The sequence below is a fragment of the Equus caballus genome, chromosome X (genome assembly GCF_041296265.1).
Source record: "Equus caballus isolate H_3958 breed thoroughbred chromosome X, TB-T2T, whole genome shotgun sequence".
In the NCBI taxonomy this organism is placed as follows: Eukaryota; Metazoa; Chordata; class Mammalia; order Perissodactyla; family Equidae; genus Equus; species Equus caballus.
This window is the reverse complement of record NC_091715.1, coordinates 72371177-72386565: the sequence shown is the minus strand read 5'-3', so window position 1 is coordinate 72386565 and position 15389 is coordinate 72371177. Positions and strand designations below refer to the sequence as shown.

Here is a 15389-nt window from a genome sequence, read left to right as displayed (position 1 = left end):
CATTTGTTGAAAAAGCCATTCTTCCTCCACCAAATTACTTTTGTGAAAAATCAGTTGGCTATACTTGTGTGGGACTGTTTCTTGGTTCACTATTCTATTCCATTGGTCCATATGTCTGTCCCTCTGCCATTTACCACATGGTCTTAATTATTGTAGCTATATAGTAAGCCTTAATATCAGGTCCAGCAGTATCTCCACTTTATTCTACTTTTCCAAGTTGTTTTAGCTAGTCTAATATCTTTGCCTTTATATATAAATTTTTAGAATACTCTTCTCTATATCTGTAAAAATCTTGTAAGGATTTTAATAGGAATTGCATTAAACCTGTTATCAATTTGGGGGGAATTAATATCTTTACTATTTTGAGTCTCTTGTGAATGCTGTATCTCTAGTTATGTTGATCCTTGATTTCTTTCATCACCATCTTTTGTAGTTTCCAGCACATATCCTGTATATGTTTCATTAGATTTACGCCTAAGTATTTCATTTTTTTGAGTGATTGCAAATGATATTATAGTTTTAATTTTGGTTTTCACATGTTTGTTGCTAGTATGTAGAAATGCAGTTGAGGGGCCGGCCCTGTGGCCGAGTGGTTAAGTTCGCGCGCTTCGCTGCAGGCGGCCCAGTGTTTCGTCAGTTCGAATCCTGGGCGCGGACGTGGCACCGCTCATCAAGCCACGCTTAGGCGGCGTCCCACATGCCACAACTAGAAGGACCCACAACTAAGAATATACAACTACGTACCGGGGGGCTTTGGGGAGAAAAAGGAAAAAAATAAAATCTTTAAAAAAAAGCAAAAAAGAAATGCAGTTGATTTTTGTGTTGATCTTTTATCTGTGATCTTGCTGAACTCACTTGTTTGTTCTCGGAGTTTGTTTTGTAGATTCCTTCAGATTTTCTACTAGACTATTATGTCATCTGCAAGTAAGGATTAGTTTCATTTCTTCTTTCTGATGTGTATGCTGTTTATTTCCTTTCCTTGCTTTATTGCACTAGCTATAACTAGCTTGAGTAATATGTTGAATAGCAGTGGTGAGAGTGGACATCTTTGCTTTCTTGATCTTAAGAGAAGAGCATTCAGTGTTGATTAATTATGATGTTAGCTGTAGATTTTTGGTAGATGCTCTTTATCAGGTTGAGGAAGTTCCCCTCTTATCACTTCTATTCCTAGTTTGCTGAGAGTTTTTTTTATGAATGGGTGTTTAATTTTGTCTAATGCTTTTTCTGCCTCGTTTAGTATCATCTATTTTTTTTTCTTTAGCCTGTTAACGTGGTATATTACATAAGAGTGATGTTCAAATATTGAACCAGCCTTGCATCCCTGGAATAAACCCCCTTGGTCATGGTGTATAGTTCTTTTTATATAGCACTGGGTTCCATTTGCTAATGTTTTGTTGAGGGATATTAATGAGATATTGGTCTGTATCCACTTGTTTTTGTACTGTCTTTGTTTGATTTTGGTATCAGGGTAGTATTGGCCTCATAAAATGAGTTAAGAATTGTTTTCTCTTTTATTTTCTGAAAGAGATGTGTAGAATTTGTGTTAATCTTAAATTTTTGGTAGAATTTGCTAGTGAAACTTTCTGGCCTTGGTGATTTTTTTTGGAAGTTTTAAAATCACCAATTCAATTTCCTTAATAGTTATAGAACTATTCAAATTTTCTATTTCACATTGAATGAGTTGTAGTGGTTTTTGGTTTTTGAGGAATTGCTTCCTTTTGTCTAAATTTCAAATTTATGTATAGAATTGTTCATAGCATTCCCTTATTATCCTTTTGATGTCTGCAGAGTCTGTGGTGATAACTTCTGTTTCATTCATGGTATTGGTAATTTGTATATTCTCTCATTTTTGGTCAGTCTTACTAGAGGTTTGTCAGTTTTATTGATCTTTTCAAAGAACCAGCTTTTTGTTTCATTGATTTTTCTCTATTTTTTCTTCTATTTTCAATTTGATCTTGTTTTACTTTATTTAGCTCTTTTCTACTTTCTTGAGATGGAACCTTAGATTACTAATTTAAGACTTTTCCTCTTTGTTGATATATATAATTTTCTTATTATATGTCTTTTATAATAAGCATTTAGTGCTGTAAATTTTCCTTTCAGCACTGTTTTAGCTGTGTCATACAAATTTTGGTATGTTCTATTTTCATTTCCGTTCAGTGTATTTTTTTTTCCTTTGAGACTTCCTCTTTGACTCGTAGCTAGAAGTATGTTGTTTAATTTTCAGGCATTTGGAGATTTCCATTATTTTTCTTTTACTGATTTCTAGTTTGGTTCAGTTCTGTTAATAGATTATACTCTGTATGATTTCAGTTCTTCTAAATTTATTATGTTTTGTTTTATGGCTCAAAATATGATATATCTTGGTACATCGTACATGGGCCCTTCAAAAGAATGTTTATTTTGCTGTTGGGCGGAGTGTTCTGTAAATGTTGATCATATCCTGTTCTTTGATGGGGTGCTTGTGTTTTTCTTTATCTCTGTTAATTTTCTGTCTAGTTGGCTATTGATCTTTGCGAGAGGAGGGTTGAATCCTCCAAATGTAATTGTGGATTTGTCTGTTTCCTCCTTCAGTTTTCGCTCTTCATATTTTCAGCTCTGTTGTTTGGTGTATACACATGTAGGATTGCTATGTCCCTCTCTATTCCTCATAATTTTCTTTGCTCTGAAACCTACTTTTATCTCATAGTGATATAGCCATTCCTGCTTTATTTTAATTGACATTTACATGGTACAGTCTCTCGGCATCCCTGGGGAATTGGTTCCAGAAGGACCCCCCAGAGCTGCAAAAATCCACAGATGCTCAAGCTTCTTATATAAAATGGCATAGTATTTACATATAGCCTATGCATATCCTTCCACATACTTCAGCTCATCTCTAGATTACTTATAATACCTAAACAATGTAAATGCTATGTAAATAGTTGTTATACTGTATTGTTTAGGGAATAATGACAAGGAAAAAAGTTTGTACGTGTTCACTACAGACGCAACCATCATAGGCCTTTCACTCTGTGGTTGGTTGAATCCACGGATGCGGAACCTGTGGATATGGAGCACTGACTGTTTATCTTTTTTCATCCGTTTATCTTCAACCTACCTATTTTGTTATATTTGAGGTGAATTTCTTATAAACAGCATATAGTTGGGCCATGTTTTTTCACCCGCTCTGTTAATCTCTTTCTTTTAAATGGTGTATATAGACCATTTACATTTTTTTTATTGAAGTATAATTGACATATGACATTGTATCAGTTTCAGGTCTACAACCATTTACATGTAATATAGGGGTTGAGGCTGCCATTTTATTTTTTTGTTCAATTTATTCTTTTTCATTCTGTTTTCTTTTGTTTCTGATTTCTTCTTCTACCCTGCTTGTGGGTGACCTTTACCTTTTTTAGAATTCAGTTTGATTCATGTATAGTGGTTTTTAGTATTTCTTTGTCTAACTTTTATAGTGGTTCCTCTAAATATTACATTACAGGTACATAACTCATTACAGTATATGTACTTATGTACATAACTTATGACTATTGTCATCATTTTACCATGTTGATTCAAGTGTAGAAACCTTATCCCTCTACATCCCTTTGACTTCCCCTTTTGTAATATACTTGTCTTAAATGTTTTCTCTACATAAATCGATTACCACATCAGACAGTGTAATAATTTTTTCTTCAACCATCAAACATAATTTAGAAAACTTAAAAGAAGAAAAATCTATTTTATTCACTCATATTTTTGTTCTTTTCATTGTTGTTTCTTCCTTCCTAATGTTTTAATATTCTTTCTTTTATCATTTCCTTTCTTTTTAGAGAACTTCCTTTAGCCATTCCTGTAGGGCAGGTCTGCTGCCAACAGATTCTCTGAGAGTAACTTCATCTGAAAATTTCTTGATTTCCCCTTCATTTTTGAAGAATATTTTAGCTAGATGTAGAATTCTGGGTTGGCAGTTCTTTTCTTTCAGTACTTGAAAAAATGTTGCGCCACTTGCTTCTGGCCTCCGTGATTTCTTATGAAAAACCTATTTTTACGAGTTTGGCTCTTTTAGATTCCATATGTAAGTGATACCAAACATTATTTGTCTTTCTCTGTCTGACTTACCTCACTTAGCATAATGTGCTTGAGGTCCATCTGTGTTATCACATATGGTAGGATGTCCTTCTTTTTCATTGCTGAATAATATTCCATTATATATACACACCACATCTTCTTTATCCATTCATCTGTTGGTGGGTACTTAAGTTATTTCCATATCTTAGCTGTTGTGACTAATCCTGCAGTAAACGTGGGAGTGCACGTATCTTTTTGACACCCTGTTTTCGTTTCTTTTGTGTATGTACCTAGAAGTAGAACTGTTGGATCATATGGTAGATCTATTTTTAGTTTTTTGAGGCAACTCCATGTTGTTTTCCATAGTGGCTGAGCCAATTAATGCATGTAAACAGCATTTTACTATGATCATCAAACTTGCTAAGAAATTGGAACTTAATTATTCCACCCACTATAAAGAAATGATAATTATGTATAACATGATAGAGGTGCTAATTGTTGCTACCTGGCAATCATATTACAATATATAAGTGTACCAAATTAACATGTTCTACACCTTAATTTTACACAATGTTATATGTTGAATATATTTTAATTTAAAAAACATGCTATTTTTCAAATTGTTTTTTGCCCTATCAGTAAGACTCTCACTTCTTTCAAGATTTTTTCTTTATCTTAGTTTTCAGAAGTTTGACTATGGTGTGTCTTGTCATGGATTTCTTTGGGTTTACCCTGTTTGTGGTTCAATCAGCTTCTTGAATCTGTAGGTTTGTGTTTCTTGCTAAATTTTGGTAATTTTCAGCCAATATTTCTTTGAATACTTTTATAGCCCCTTCTTTTCTCCCCTCCTTTTAGGACTTCAATGACAAGCATAGTAGATATTTTTTTTATAGTTCTGTAGGCCCCTGAGTCTCTGCTATTTTTTTCTTTTCATTTGATTTCTATCTGTTCAGATTGGGTCATTTCTGTTCTGTTTTCAAAGTTCATTGAATCTTCTGTTCTCTACATTCTTCTGCTGAGTCAGTCTATTGAGTTTTTAATTTGTTATTGTATTTTTCAGTTCTACAATTTCTATTTGGTTCTTCTTTATGTCTCCTATTTCTTTGCTGAGACTTTCTATTTTTTTTTGTTTCATTTATCTCTAGTGTGTTAATAATTGCTTACTGTAAACAAAATAACAATAATAAATTATTGTAAAATAATTTATTACGTTTTTAAATCCCTGTCAGACAATTCTAACATTTATGTCATCTTAGTCTTGGTATCTGCTGATTGTCTTTTCTCATTGAAGTTGAGATTTTCCTGGTTCTTATTATGACAAAGATCTATTTAAACTGGACATTTTGGTTATTATGTCATGAGTCTGTGGATCTTATTTAAGTATTCTGTTATAGCAGGCCTCTTCTGACACACGTTCTGCTGGGGCCTGAGGTGCCCTACCTCATTACTATCAGTAGAGAGTGGGAGTTCAGCCTACTCACTTGGTTTCTGCTGATACTATCCTGGCTGGGAAGGTTAGGCTTGCCTATTTACAACCTCTTCCCCCATTGGCCTCCACGGACACTACAGGGGTAACTCATTACTGTTTCACTGGTGGTGTAATTCCTCACTCTCCACAAGGCCTCTTTTGATACTACTGCAGTAGGGAGGGAAAAGGTTTTTCTTGTAACTGCTGTAGGGGGGTGAGGGTGGTGGGGTAGTGGTGGATGTCCTGGTTCCCTACATGGTCTTCACTGACACTGCTGGGTCAAGGGGAGGACCTTGTTGACTCAGGCTTCTCTGACACCACTCTGGCAGTGCCTTGTCACAACTAGATGAGGGTAGAAGTCAGGGCTCCCCACTCAACTCAGCCTTTACTGGCAAGGGTGGAGGTGCGGCATATTTTTTCTATGCTGTTTGACTGGAGTTGAGCGGTTATTGTTTTAAAGTTTTCTGTCTTGCTTGGCTGCCCCTTTTTTGGTCCTTTGGCTAGAGAGAGCAGACTTTTCTTGAAAATATTTTTTTTCATAGCACCCACTGGCATTTTCAAGTTGCTGGGCTCTTGGGCACTCAGTCTGGGATATGTGAGGCAAAAAGTAAGCCTATGGAACTTACTGCCATGTTGTTCTTTAGGTCCCACGGTCCCTAGCCAGTCTGCCTCCTTCTAACTTTTTAGAAACTTCTTTTGTTTGTTTAAATATAATGTCCAGGGTTTTTAGCTGTACTTATTGTGAGGAAGAGGGAACAGTATCTTTACTTGATCTTTCCAGAAGTAGAAGTCCAAAAATTAAACTTTTTAAAGAATTGTTGTATCTGCCTTCTGGTGAACATATATATGTGCTTCTGTTGTGTATATGTCTAGAAGAGAGATTGCTGGGTAAGAGGTATGTGTATATTCAGCTTTGGCTTAGACTGCCAAAACATTTTTCCAAAACAGTTGTACCGGTTTTCTCTCCCACCAGCAGTGAATGTATGTGTGTTTTGGTTGTTCTCTATCTTGATCATCACTTGATGATGTCTTGTTTTTTTTTAAGCCATTGTGATAGATATGTAGTGGTAAGCCTTCATAGTCTTAATTTGTATTTCTATGGTAACTAGTTCCAGGTGGTTTGTAGATTTAAATGTGAAAGCTAAAACTTTAATAAAGATTTTAGAAGGAAACAGCAAAGAGGATGTTTCTGATCTTTCAGTAGGAAAATTTTCATAAATAGGAAATGCAAAGTAGCAATCATAAAAGGAAAAATTGATAAGTTCAGCTTCATTAAAATTGAGAACTTCTATTTATCAAAGGCATTTCACATTAAGAATGAAAAGGCAAGCCAGCAAATAGAAGAAGCTATTTTTAATACATAGATACAAAAAGGACTCTTAACCAGAATATATAAAGAATTCTTAAAAATCAGTAGGATGGGGCCAGCCCAGTGACGGAGTGGTTAAGTTCACGTGGTCTGCTTTGGTGGCCTGGAGTTCGCAGGTTTGGATCCCGGGTGCAGACCTAGCACCACTTGTTAAGCCACGCAGTGGCAGCATCCCACATAAAGTGGAGGAAGATTGGCACAGATGTTAGCTCTGCAACAGCCTTCCTCAAGCAAAAAGAGGAAGATTGACAACAGATGTTAGCTCAGGGCCAGTCTTCCTCACAGAAAAAAAAATCAGTAGAATAAACCAGACGACACCATAGAAAGATGGGTAAGAACCTGGAAAGAACTTTAGAAAAGACAATATCCAAATGGCCAATAAACATAGGAAAAGCTGCTCATCTTTATTAATTATCAGAGAAATGCAAGTTAAAAACGTTTTTTGACAAAGGTGCAAAAGTGTTTCAATGGAGAGAGGATAGCCTTTTCAACAAATGGTATTGAAACAGTTGGATAGTCATAGGCTGAAAACGAACCTTGACCTAAGCTTCATCCCTATTCAAAAGTCAAGTCAAAATGGATCATAAATCTAAATGTAAAACATTATGGTTGTTTAAGAAAATCTTCAGGAGCTAAAGTTAGGCAAAGAGTTCTTAGTCATGACACCAAAGGTGTATAATCCAATAAAGAAAAATCAATAATTGGACAATCAAAGTTAAAATCTTTCATCTGTGAGAGACTCTGTTAAGAGAAAAAGACAAACCACAGACTTGGAAAAAATATTTGCAAATAGCATGTCTAACAAAGGACTCATATCTAGAATATATAAAGACTTCTCTAAATGTAACAGTAGGAAAAAAACAAGAATTTTCGCTTAGAAAATGGGCCAAGGACTTAAACCGACACTTCTCTGAAGAGGATCTATGCATGGCAGATAAGCATGTGAAAAGATGTTCAACATAACTAGCCAGTAGGGAAATGTAGCTTAAAACCACAAGGAGATATCACTTCATAACTATCAGAATAGCTAAAATAAAAAATAGTGACACTACTAAATGCTGGTGGGGATGCAGAGAAACTGGATCTCTTCCACAGTGCTGGTGAGAATGTAAAATGGCACAGCCACTCTTCCTGGAAAACAATTTGGTAGTTAAAAAAAAAAAAACTAAACAATTAAACATATACTTACCATGCAACCCTGCATTCACACTCTTGAAAATTGATGCCAGAGAAATGAAAACTTATTTTCGCATATAAACCTATACACAGATGTTCATAACAGCTTTATTTGTAATAGCCAAAAACTGGAAACAACTCAAATGTCCTTTAACATGTAAATGGATAAACAAATTCTGGTATATCCATATAGTGGACTATTGGTTAGCAATAAAAAGGAATGAACTATTGATATTGATCAGTACAAGAACTTGGATGGATCTCAAGGGCATTATGCTGAATGAAAAATGTCAATCTCAAAAGGTTACATATGGTATGATTCTATTCATATGGCGTTCTTGATGTGTCAAAAAATTATAGTGATGGAGAACAGGTCAGGGTTAAGGAGAGAGTGTAAATACTAAGGGATAACACAAAGGAGTTTTTTTTTTTATGGTGATGGAACAGTTCTCTATCCTGCTTTTATGGTAAAGTTACATGATTCTACATACATGATAAAAATTAATAGAGCTATACACCAACCAAGAAAAGTATATATAATGACTGGTGAAATGCAAATAAGCTCTGTGCCTAGGTTCATAGTATTGTACCAACATCAGTTTCCTGGTTTTGACAATGTACTGCAGTTGTGTAAGTTATTACCTTTGGGGAATAGCTGGATGAAGGGTACACAGGAACTCTGTACTACTGTTGCAAGTTCTTGTGAACCTTAAACTATCTTTTAAAGGTTATAATTTAAAAAACAGACAATACCATGAGTTGTCAAGGATCTGGAACAACTGGAACTCTTATATACTGCAGGTGGAATGTAAATTGGAATAACCACTTTGGAGAACTATTTGTGGTGCTTTAACAGTGCCATATACATACCCTATGACCCAGCAGTTCTACTCTTAGGTGTATACCTAACAAATGCTTACATGTTTTTACCAAAAGACATGTACAAGAAGGTTTGTAGCAGCATTATTCAAATAATGGTTCATGTTTTAATTGTGTTTGTTTTGAGTGTATACTAGTATTAAGAAAATCTGAAAATATTTTGGTTAGTTTATCTCACTATGGACTTACATGTTCCAGACTGAATAATATTAGAGGTTAAATAGTTGTAAAATAATTCTTAATACCAGTTTAGTCACTTCACTCTGTTTCTTTCTTTATTTTTCTTTTGGTGGCAAAATAATTTTGCTTCCCACTTGTATGCTTTTCAAAACTAAGATATGTCGTTGATCACATCTATATCTTGTAAACAAATACTTTGATTATTGCAAATTAGATTGCATTACAATTGTTTATATGTCTATTGTCTTATAGTTGGTGGTCTCTTTTAGAGCAGTGACCAGGTGTTTTTTCATCTTTCGTATTCGCAGTCTAGCTCAGTACTTGGAATGCGTAGTGGTTTGATAAACGTGCTTATTAAACCTATTCAGCTCTTCATTAGTGGATAGATACCAGGGAGTTTTGAAGTTCTCTACAGGCTTCCTGTTTGTGTGTTTGTGTGTTTTTTAACCTACGTGGTTTATACCGTTCTATATGCTTGATCCTTTTGCTGGTGTGGAATAGATGTAAATAACTGGAGTAATTTTGGAGCAGCATTTGCCCATAAACCCTTAAATATGTCCACTAATTAAAGAAAGCACAGTTTGTTCTCTGTAATGAGTATTACAGGCAAGTATAAAGAAGAAAACAATTGTAATCTCAGTAACCAGAGATAACCACTGTTAACATTTTATGTATGTATGTTTTGTTTCTTAATGCAGTTGCATTTATATTTAATAAGGTTCTATATCCTGCAATATTCTAGATTTTTAATGGTAATATAACTCATTGAATAGCCAGAGAGTAATTTAGTCCTCTGTGTTGTACATATTTTTTATTTTCAACTTTATGCTCTTATAAATAATAGTGTGATATATTTTCTTGTATTTCTGATCATTTCTATAGCTATATTCCTAGACGTGGTAATTCCAAGTTGATATGAAACATGAATTTAGTACCTCTGTTCATTTTGTATCAGGATTTTTCTTAATTTTAAGCTTTTTCTTGTTATTTAAATTTTGAGCTTCTTTGCATTCTCATTTATAATACTATGTATGTAATGGGTATGCCATTTTAATTATTAATTTTGTCATGGAATTATAGAAAGTAAAGCGTGGCAAATAAAGGCATTTTGTGGAAATTGTTGAGAACTTATTATATCCCAAGGGTTTCCTCACTCTAAGTTGCCAACAGTAAACAAATTTATATAGTCATCCAGTGGAATATTATGCAGCCATCAAGCATGATGTTTACCAAGAAATTTGAGGAAATTCTCGTAATATACAATGTATATACAGATATTATCTTGTCTGTGTAAAACCAAAAATGTATATGCTTAAAATAAAAGATAGCTATTGGAAGTGTACCATGATTTGAAAGGTGATTGTTTCTGGGGAGTGGAACTGAGTACTTTTTTTTCTTTAAACTTGTTTATATTTTCAAAAATTGTTATATGTAATCTTTTTAAGTTTAATTTTTATTTATATAACAATAATATATTTACATATTTTTAAAAAACAAATAGTTCTACAAGCCTTAAAATAATAGCCAGTCCCTTGACCAACCCCTTTCTACCCATGACTTCTATTCTCTGCAGGTAACCAATTACAACTCTTGGCAGTTCTTCTGGTATTTACTTACATATATCCTTTCTACAGTCTAATGTTGGAATTTACCAACATGCACATACACTTTTCCTCATTCATTTTCCCAATGTATTTTTTCATAATATTTGCCTAAATCAATTTTGAGTGTTCGCTTTATTGTGACTGTGTAGACATTCACACTTAAGCCATTTAAAATACTGTGATTACCTTTCCCTTTTTGTGCACCTGTTTATTTTTATTGACTTAATGTTTTTTACCATTTGCTTAGTTTTCTATGAACCTATCACTAACTCATTCTCAAATTCTCCTGCAGAAATATAAATTCTTGTGTTCCACTATAGCAGGTAATCTGTCAGTTTCTTTTTTTTGTTTTGAACATACCCTTCCCAGAGTCCTCTGTCTTCTTGATCCTATTCTAGCTACCTCAGTGCCTTGTATCTATCTGATTTCTCTCTTTACATTCATTATGCTGTTTTATAATTACGTATCAGTCACCTCTGCCACACTGAGCTCCTTGGGCACTGTCCTTCATTTTGATGTACTTAGTGCTCATGGCAGTACCGAATACAATATGGGCTTTTGAGTTATACATAAATTTTCTACATTTACTAGAAATCTGTAAATACCTTAAATACATTGTAAACATGTGATTTCCATATTTATCTTTATTCCTAAATCAGACTAGTTCATTTTCCAGCAATAAAATTCTTCCTGGGCATATAAATCATCAACCTGATTCCTTGGACATGTCTTATTTTCTTCAGTAAGTGAGAAATCAATTCTCTGAACTCCTGATTGTTCAGAAAACTGCCTTAGGTTTAAAAAGTCTTATCATAATTAAAATATTTGTGAAGCACTCATTACTAAAGCATTCTATATTTTCATTTTCAGAGGACGATTGTTTATCATTTCTACGAAAGCAGGATCCCTTGGAATTAACCTAGTAGCTGCTAATCGAGTGATTATATTTGACGCTTCTTGGAATCCATCTTATGACATCCAGAGTATATTCAGAGTTTATCGCTTTGGACAAACTAAACCTGTGTATGTATATAGGTTCTTAGCTCAGGTAGGTTTATGATTTATATTCTCTTTTTCATATTGAAAGGTTGCATGGAACTGATAGTATTTTTGGAGTGTAGAACACATATATGCTATAGAGAGGCAAACAAAGTTGAAAATACCATTCCTGTGCATAAAGCAGCAGAAGTCAATTTTGGCCTCTCATGATTTTCTGTTTTGTAGTTTGTCCATGTCTGTAATGTCAGCTTTCTCAGATTGAGATGGATTTGCATGGGTAAACAGATTTAGCGTTTTCTGTTAGTTCAGGAAAGTTAAACATTTATAGTTCTTTTATGTAGCATACATAGAAAAGATAGTAACTAAATCTAATTTTCTTATAGATGTAAAGGTCAAAGGGTCATTATTTTTAGTGGCCACCAGATATTCCCTTAAGTTGAGGAATGTGGGTAAATAAGAAAAAATTAACTTATTATAATAACAAAGAATCATTACAAATATAGGCAAGAATATTAAAGTCATTTCATTTAAAGATAAACTCAGGTATTGAAAAACAGACAAACTGAAGTTTAAGAAAAATAAAGAGGTTGATGTAGTTGAAGGTAATACAGGTTTACAGAATCAAGTTGCACTTTTAACTGGTACATCTACTTTGGGAGCAGATGCTACACTCTCTCCTTGCCTCCAAATCTGGACTTTTCAACCAGAGAATGGATTTTATTGGTAGATCCTTGCTCATTTGTTTGTCTTTAGTACATAATATAATTGGTAAACTACACTGTAAACACTCTCCTATTATTTAAATTAAGAACTCCTTTCCATTCTAGTTTAGAATGCTATATATATGTAATAAATACGGCATTTTAGTCATTAATTTTCTGTCCTGAAATTATAGAAAGTAAAACTTGATATAAAGGCAGTTTATAGTGATTGTTGAGAGCTTATTCTATTCCAGTGAAAAGAAATTAAACTGCTCTCTTGCATTCTCACTTCAATAACGCCCTAAAATCTTAGCTCATGTACAGGCACACCTCGGAGATACCGCCGGTTCAGTTCCAGACTACTGCAATAAAGTGAATGTCACAATAAAGCAAGTCACATGAATTTTTTGGTTTCCCAGTGCATTTAAAAGTTATGTTTACACTATACTGTGGTATATTAAGTGTGCAATAGCATTACGTCTAAAAAAACAATGTACATACCTTCATTAAAAATACCTTATTGCTAGGGCTGGCCCAGTGTTGTAGTGGTTAAGTTCATGTGCTCTGCTTCGGTGGCCCAGGGTTTGCAGGTTCGGGTCCCAGCTGCGGACCTGCACACCATTCATCAAACCATACTCTAGCAGCGTTCCACATACAAAATAGAGGAAGATTGGCACAGATGTTAGCTCAGGGACCATCTTCCTCAAGCAAAAAGAGGAAGATTGTTGACAGATGTTAGCTTAGGACCAGTCTTCCTTGCCCAAAAAAAACCAAGAAAATACTTTATTGCTAAAAAATGCTAACCATCATCTTAGCTTTCAGTGAGTCATAATGTTTTTGCTGGTGAACGGTCTTGCCTTGATGTTGATGGCTGCTGAGTGATCAGGGTGGTGGCTGCTGAAGGTTGGGGTAGCCATGGCATTTTCTTAAAATAAGACAATGAGGTATGCCACATCAATTGACTCTTCCTTTTACAAATGATTTCTCTGTAGCATGCGACGCTGTTTGATAGCATTTTCCCCACAGTAGAACTTTTTCCAAAATTGGAGTCAATCCTGTCAAACCCTGCTGCTTCTTTATCAACCAAGTTTATGTAGTATTCTAAATCCTTTGTTGTTATTTCAACAGTCTTCACAGCATCTTCACCAGGAGTAGATTGCATCTCAAGAAATCACTTTCTTTCCTCGTCCATTAAAGTTTGTTCATGAAATTGTATCAATTCAGTCACATCTTCAGGTTCCACTTCTGATCCTAGTTCTCTTGCTATTTCCACCACCACATCTGCAGCTACTTCCTCCACTGAAGTCTTGAACCCCTTAAAGTCATCCAGGAGGGTTGGAATGAACGTCTTCCAAACTCCTATTAGTGTTGATATTTTGACCTCTTCCCACGAGTCAAAAGCGTTCTTAATGGCATCTAGAATGGTGAATCCTTTCCAGAAGGTTTTCAATTTGCTTTGCCTAGATCCATCAGAGGAGTCACTATCTATGGCACCTATAGCCTTACAAAGTGTATTTCTTAAATAAAACATTTAAGACTTGAAAGTTGAAATTACTCCTTGATCCATGGGCTGCAGAATGGATGTTGTGTGAGCAGGCATGAAAACAACATTGACCTCGTTGTACATCTCCATCAGAGCTCTTGGATGACTAGGTACATTGTCAGTTAGCAGTAATATTTTGAAAAGAATCTGGTTTTCTGAGCAGTAGGTCTCAAGAGTGGTCTTAAAATATTTCCATAAACTATGTCGTCAACAGATATGCTGTCATCCAGGCTTTGTTGTTCCATTTATGGAGCGTAGGCGGAGTACATTTAGCATAATTCTTAACAGCCCTAGGATTTTCAGAATGGTAAATGAGCATTGGCTTCAACTTAAAGTCACTAGCTGGATTAGCCCCTAATAAGAGAGTCAGCCTGTCTTTTGAAGCTTTGAAGCCAGGCATTGACTTCTCCTCTCTAGCTATGAAAGTCCTACATGGCATCTTCTTCCAGTAGAAGACTGTTTCATCTACACTGAAAATCTGTTGTTTAGTGTAGCCACCTTCATTATTTATCTTAGCTAGCTAGCTCTTTCTGGATAGCTTGCTGCAGCTTCTACATCAGCACTAGCTGCTTCACCTTGCACTTTTATGTTATGGAGATGGTTTCTTTCCTTAAATCTCACAAACCAACTTCTGCTATCTTCAAGCTTTTTTTCTGCAGCTTCCTCACCAATCTCGGCCTTCATAGGATTGAAGAGAGTTAGGGCCTTGCTCTGGATTAGGCTTTGGCTTAAGGGGATGTTGTGGCTGGTTTGATCAACTTTCTCCATATCAGCAATAAGGCTGTTTTGCTTTCTTATCATTCATGTGTTGACTGGAGTAGCACTTTTAATTTCCTTCAAGAACTTTTCCTTTGCATTCACCACTTGGCTAACTGTTTGGTGCAAGAGGCCTAGCTTTGCCCTATCTCGGCTTTCAACATGCCTTCCTCGCTAAGCTCAATCATTTCTAGCTTTTGATTTAAAGTGAGAGACATGCAACTCTTTCTTTCACCTGAACACTCAGAGGCCATTGTAGGGTTATTAATTGGCCTAATTTCAATATTATTGTGTCTTAGGGAATGGAGAGGCCTGAGGTGAGGGAGAGAGATGGGGGAACAGACAATTGCTGGAGTAGTCAGAACACACACAACGTTTATCGTTTGTCATCTTATATGGACATTGTTTATGGCTCCCCAAAACAATTACAATAGTAACATCAGAGATCACTGATCACAGATCACCATAACAAATAGTTACGAAAAAGCTTGAAATATTGCAAGAATCACCAAAATGTGACACACAGACATGAAGTGAGCAAATGCTGTTGGAAAAATGGCGCCAATAGACTTGCTTGGTGTAGGTTTGCCACAAACCTTAAATTTGTAAAAAAATACAATATCTACCAGGCATGATAAAGTGAAGTGCAATAAAACAAGGC

The 15389-nt window shown here is 35.1% G+C and overlaps 1 protein-coding gene across 19 annotated transcripts in view; it reads left to right on the top strand.

Moving 5' to 3' along the window:
- ATRX (ATRX chromatin remodeler) overlaps window positions 1-15389 on the top strand; it is a 240790-nt gene that overhangs the window by 193708 nt on the left and 31693 nt on the right. For all 19 annotated transcript variants that reach the window (XM_070257356.1, XM_070257353.1, XM_070257351.1 and 16 more), the window contains one exon: window positions 11600-11777. In XM_070257356.1, coding sequence (XP_070113457.1) covers window positions 11600-11777 — 178 coding nt within the window. The remainder of the gene's footprint in view (window positions 1-11599; window positions 11778-15389) is intronic.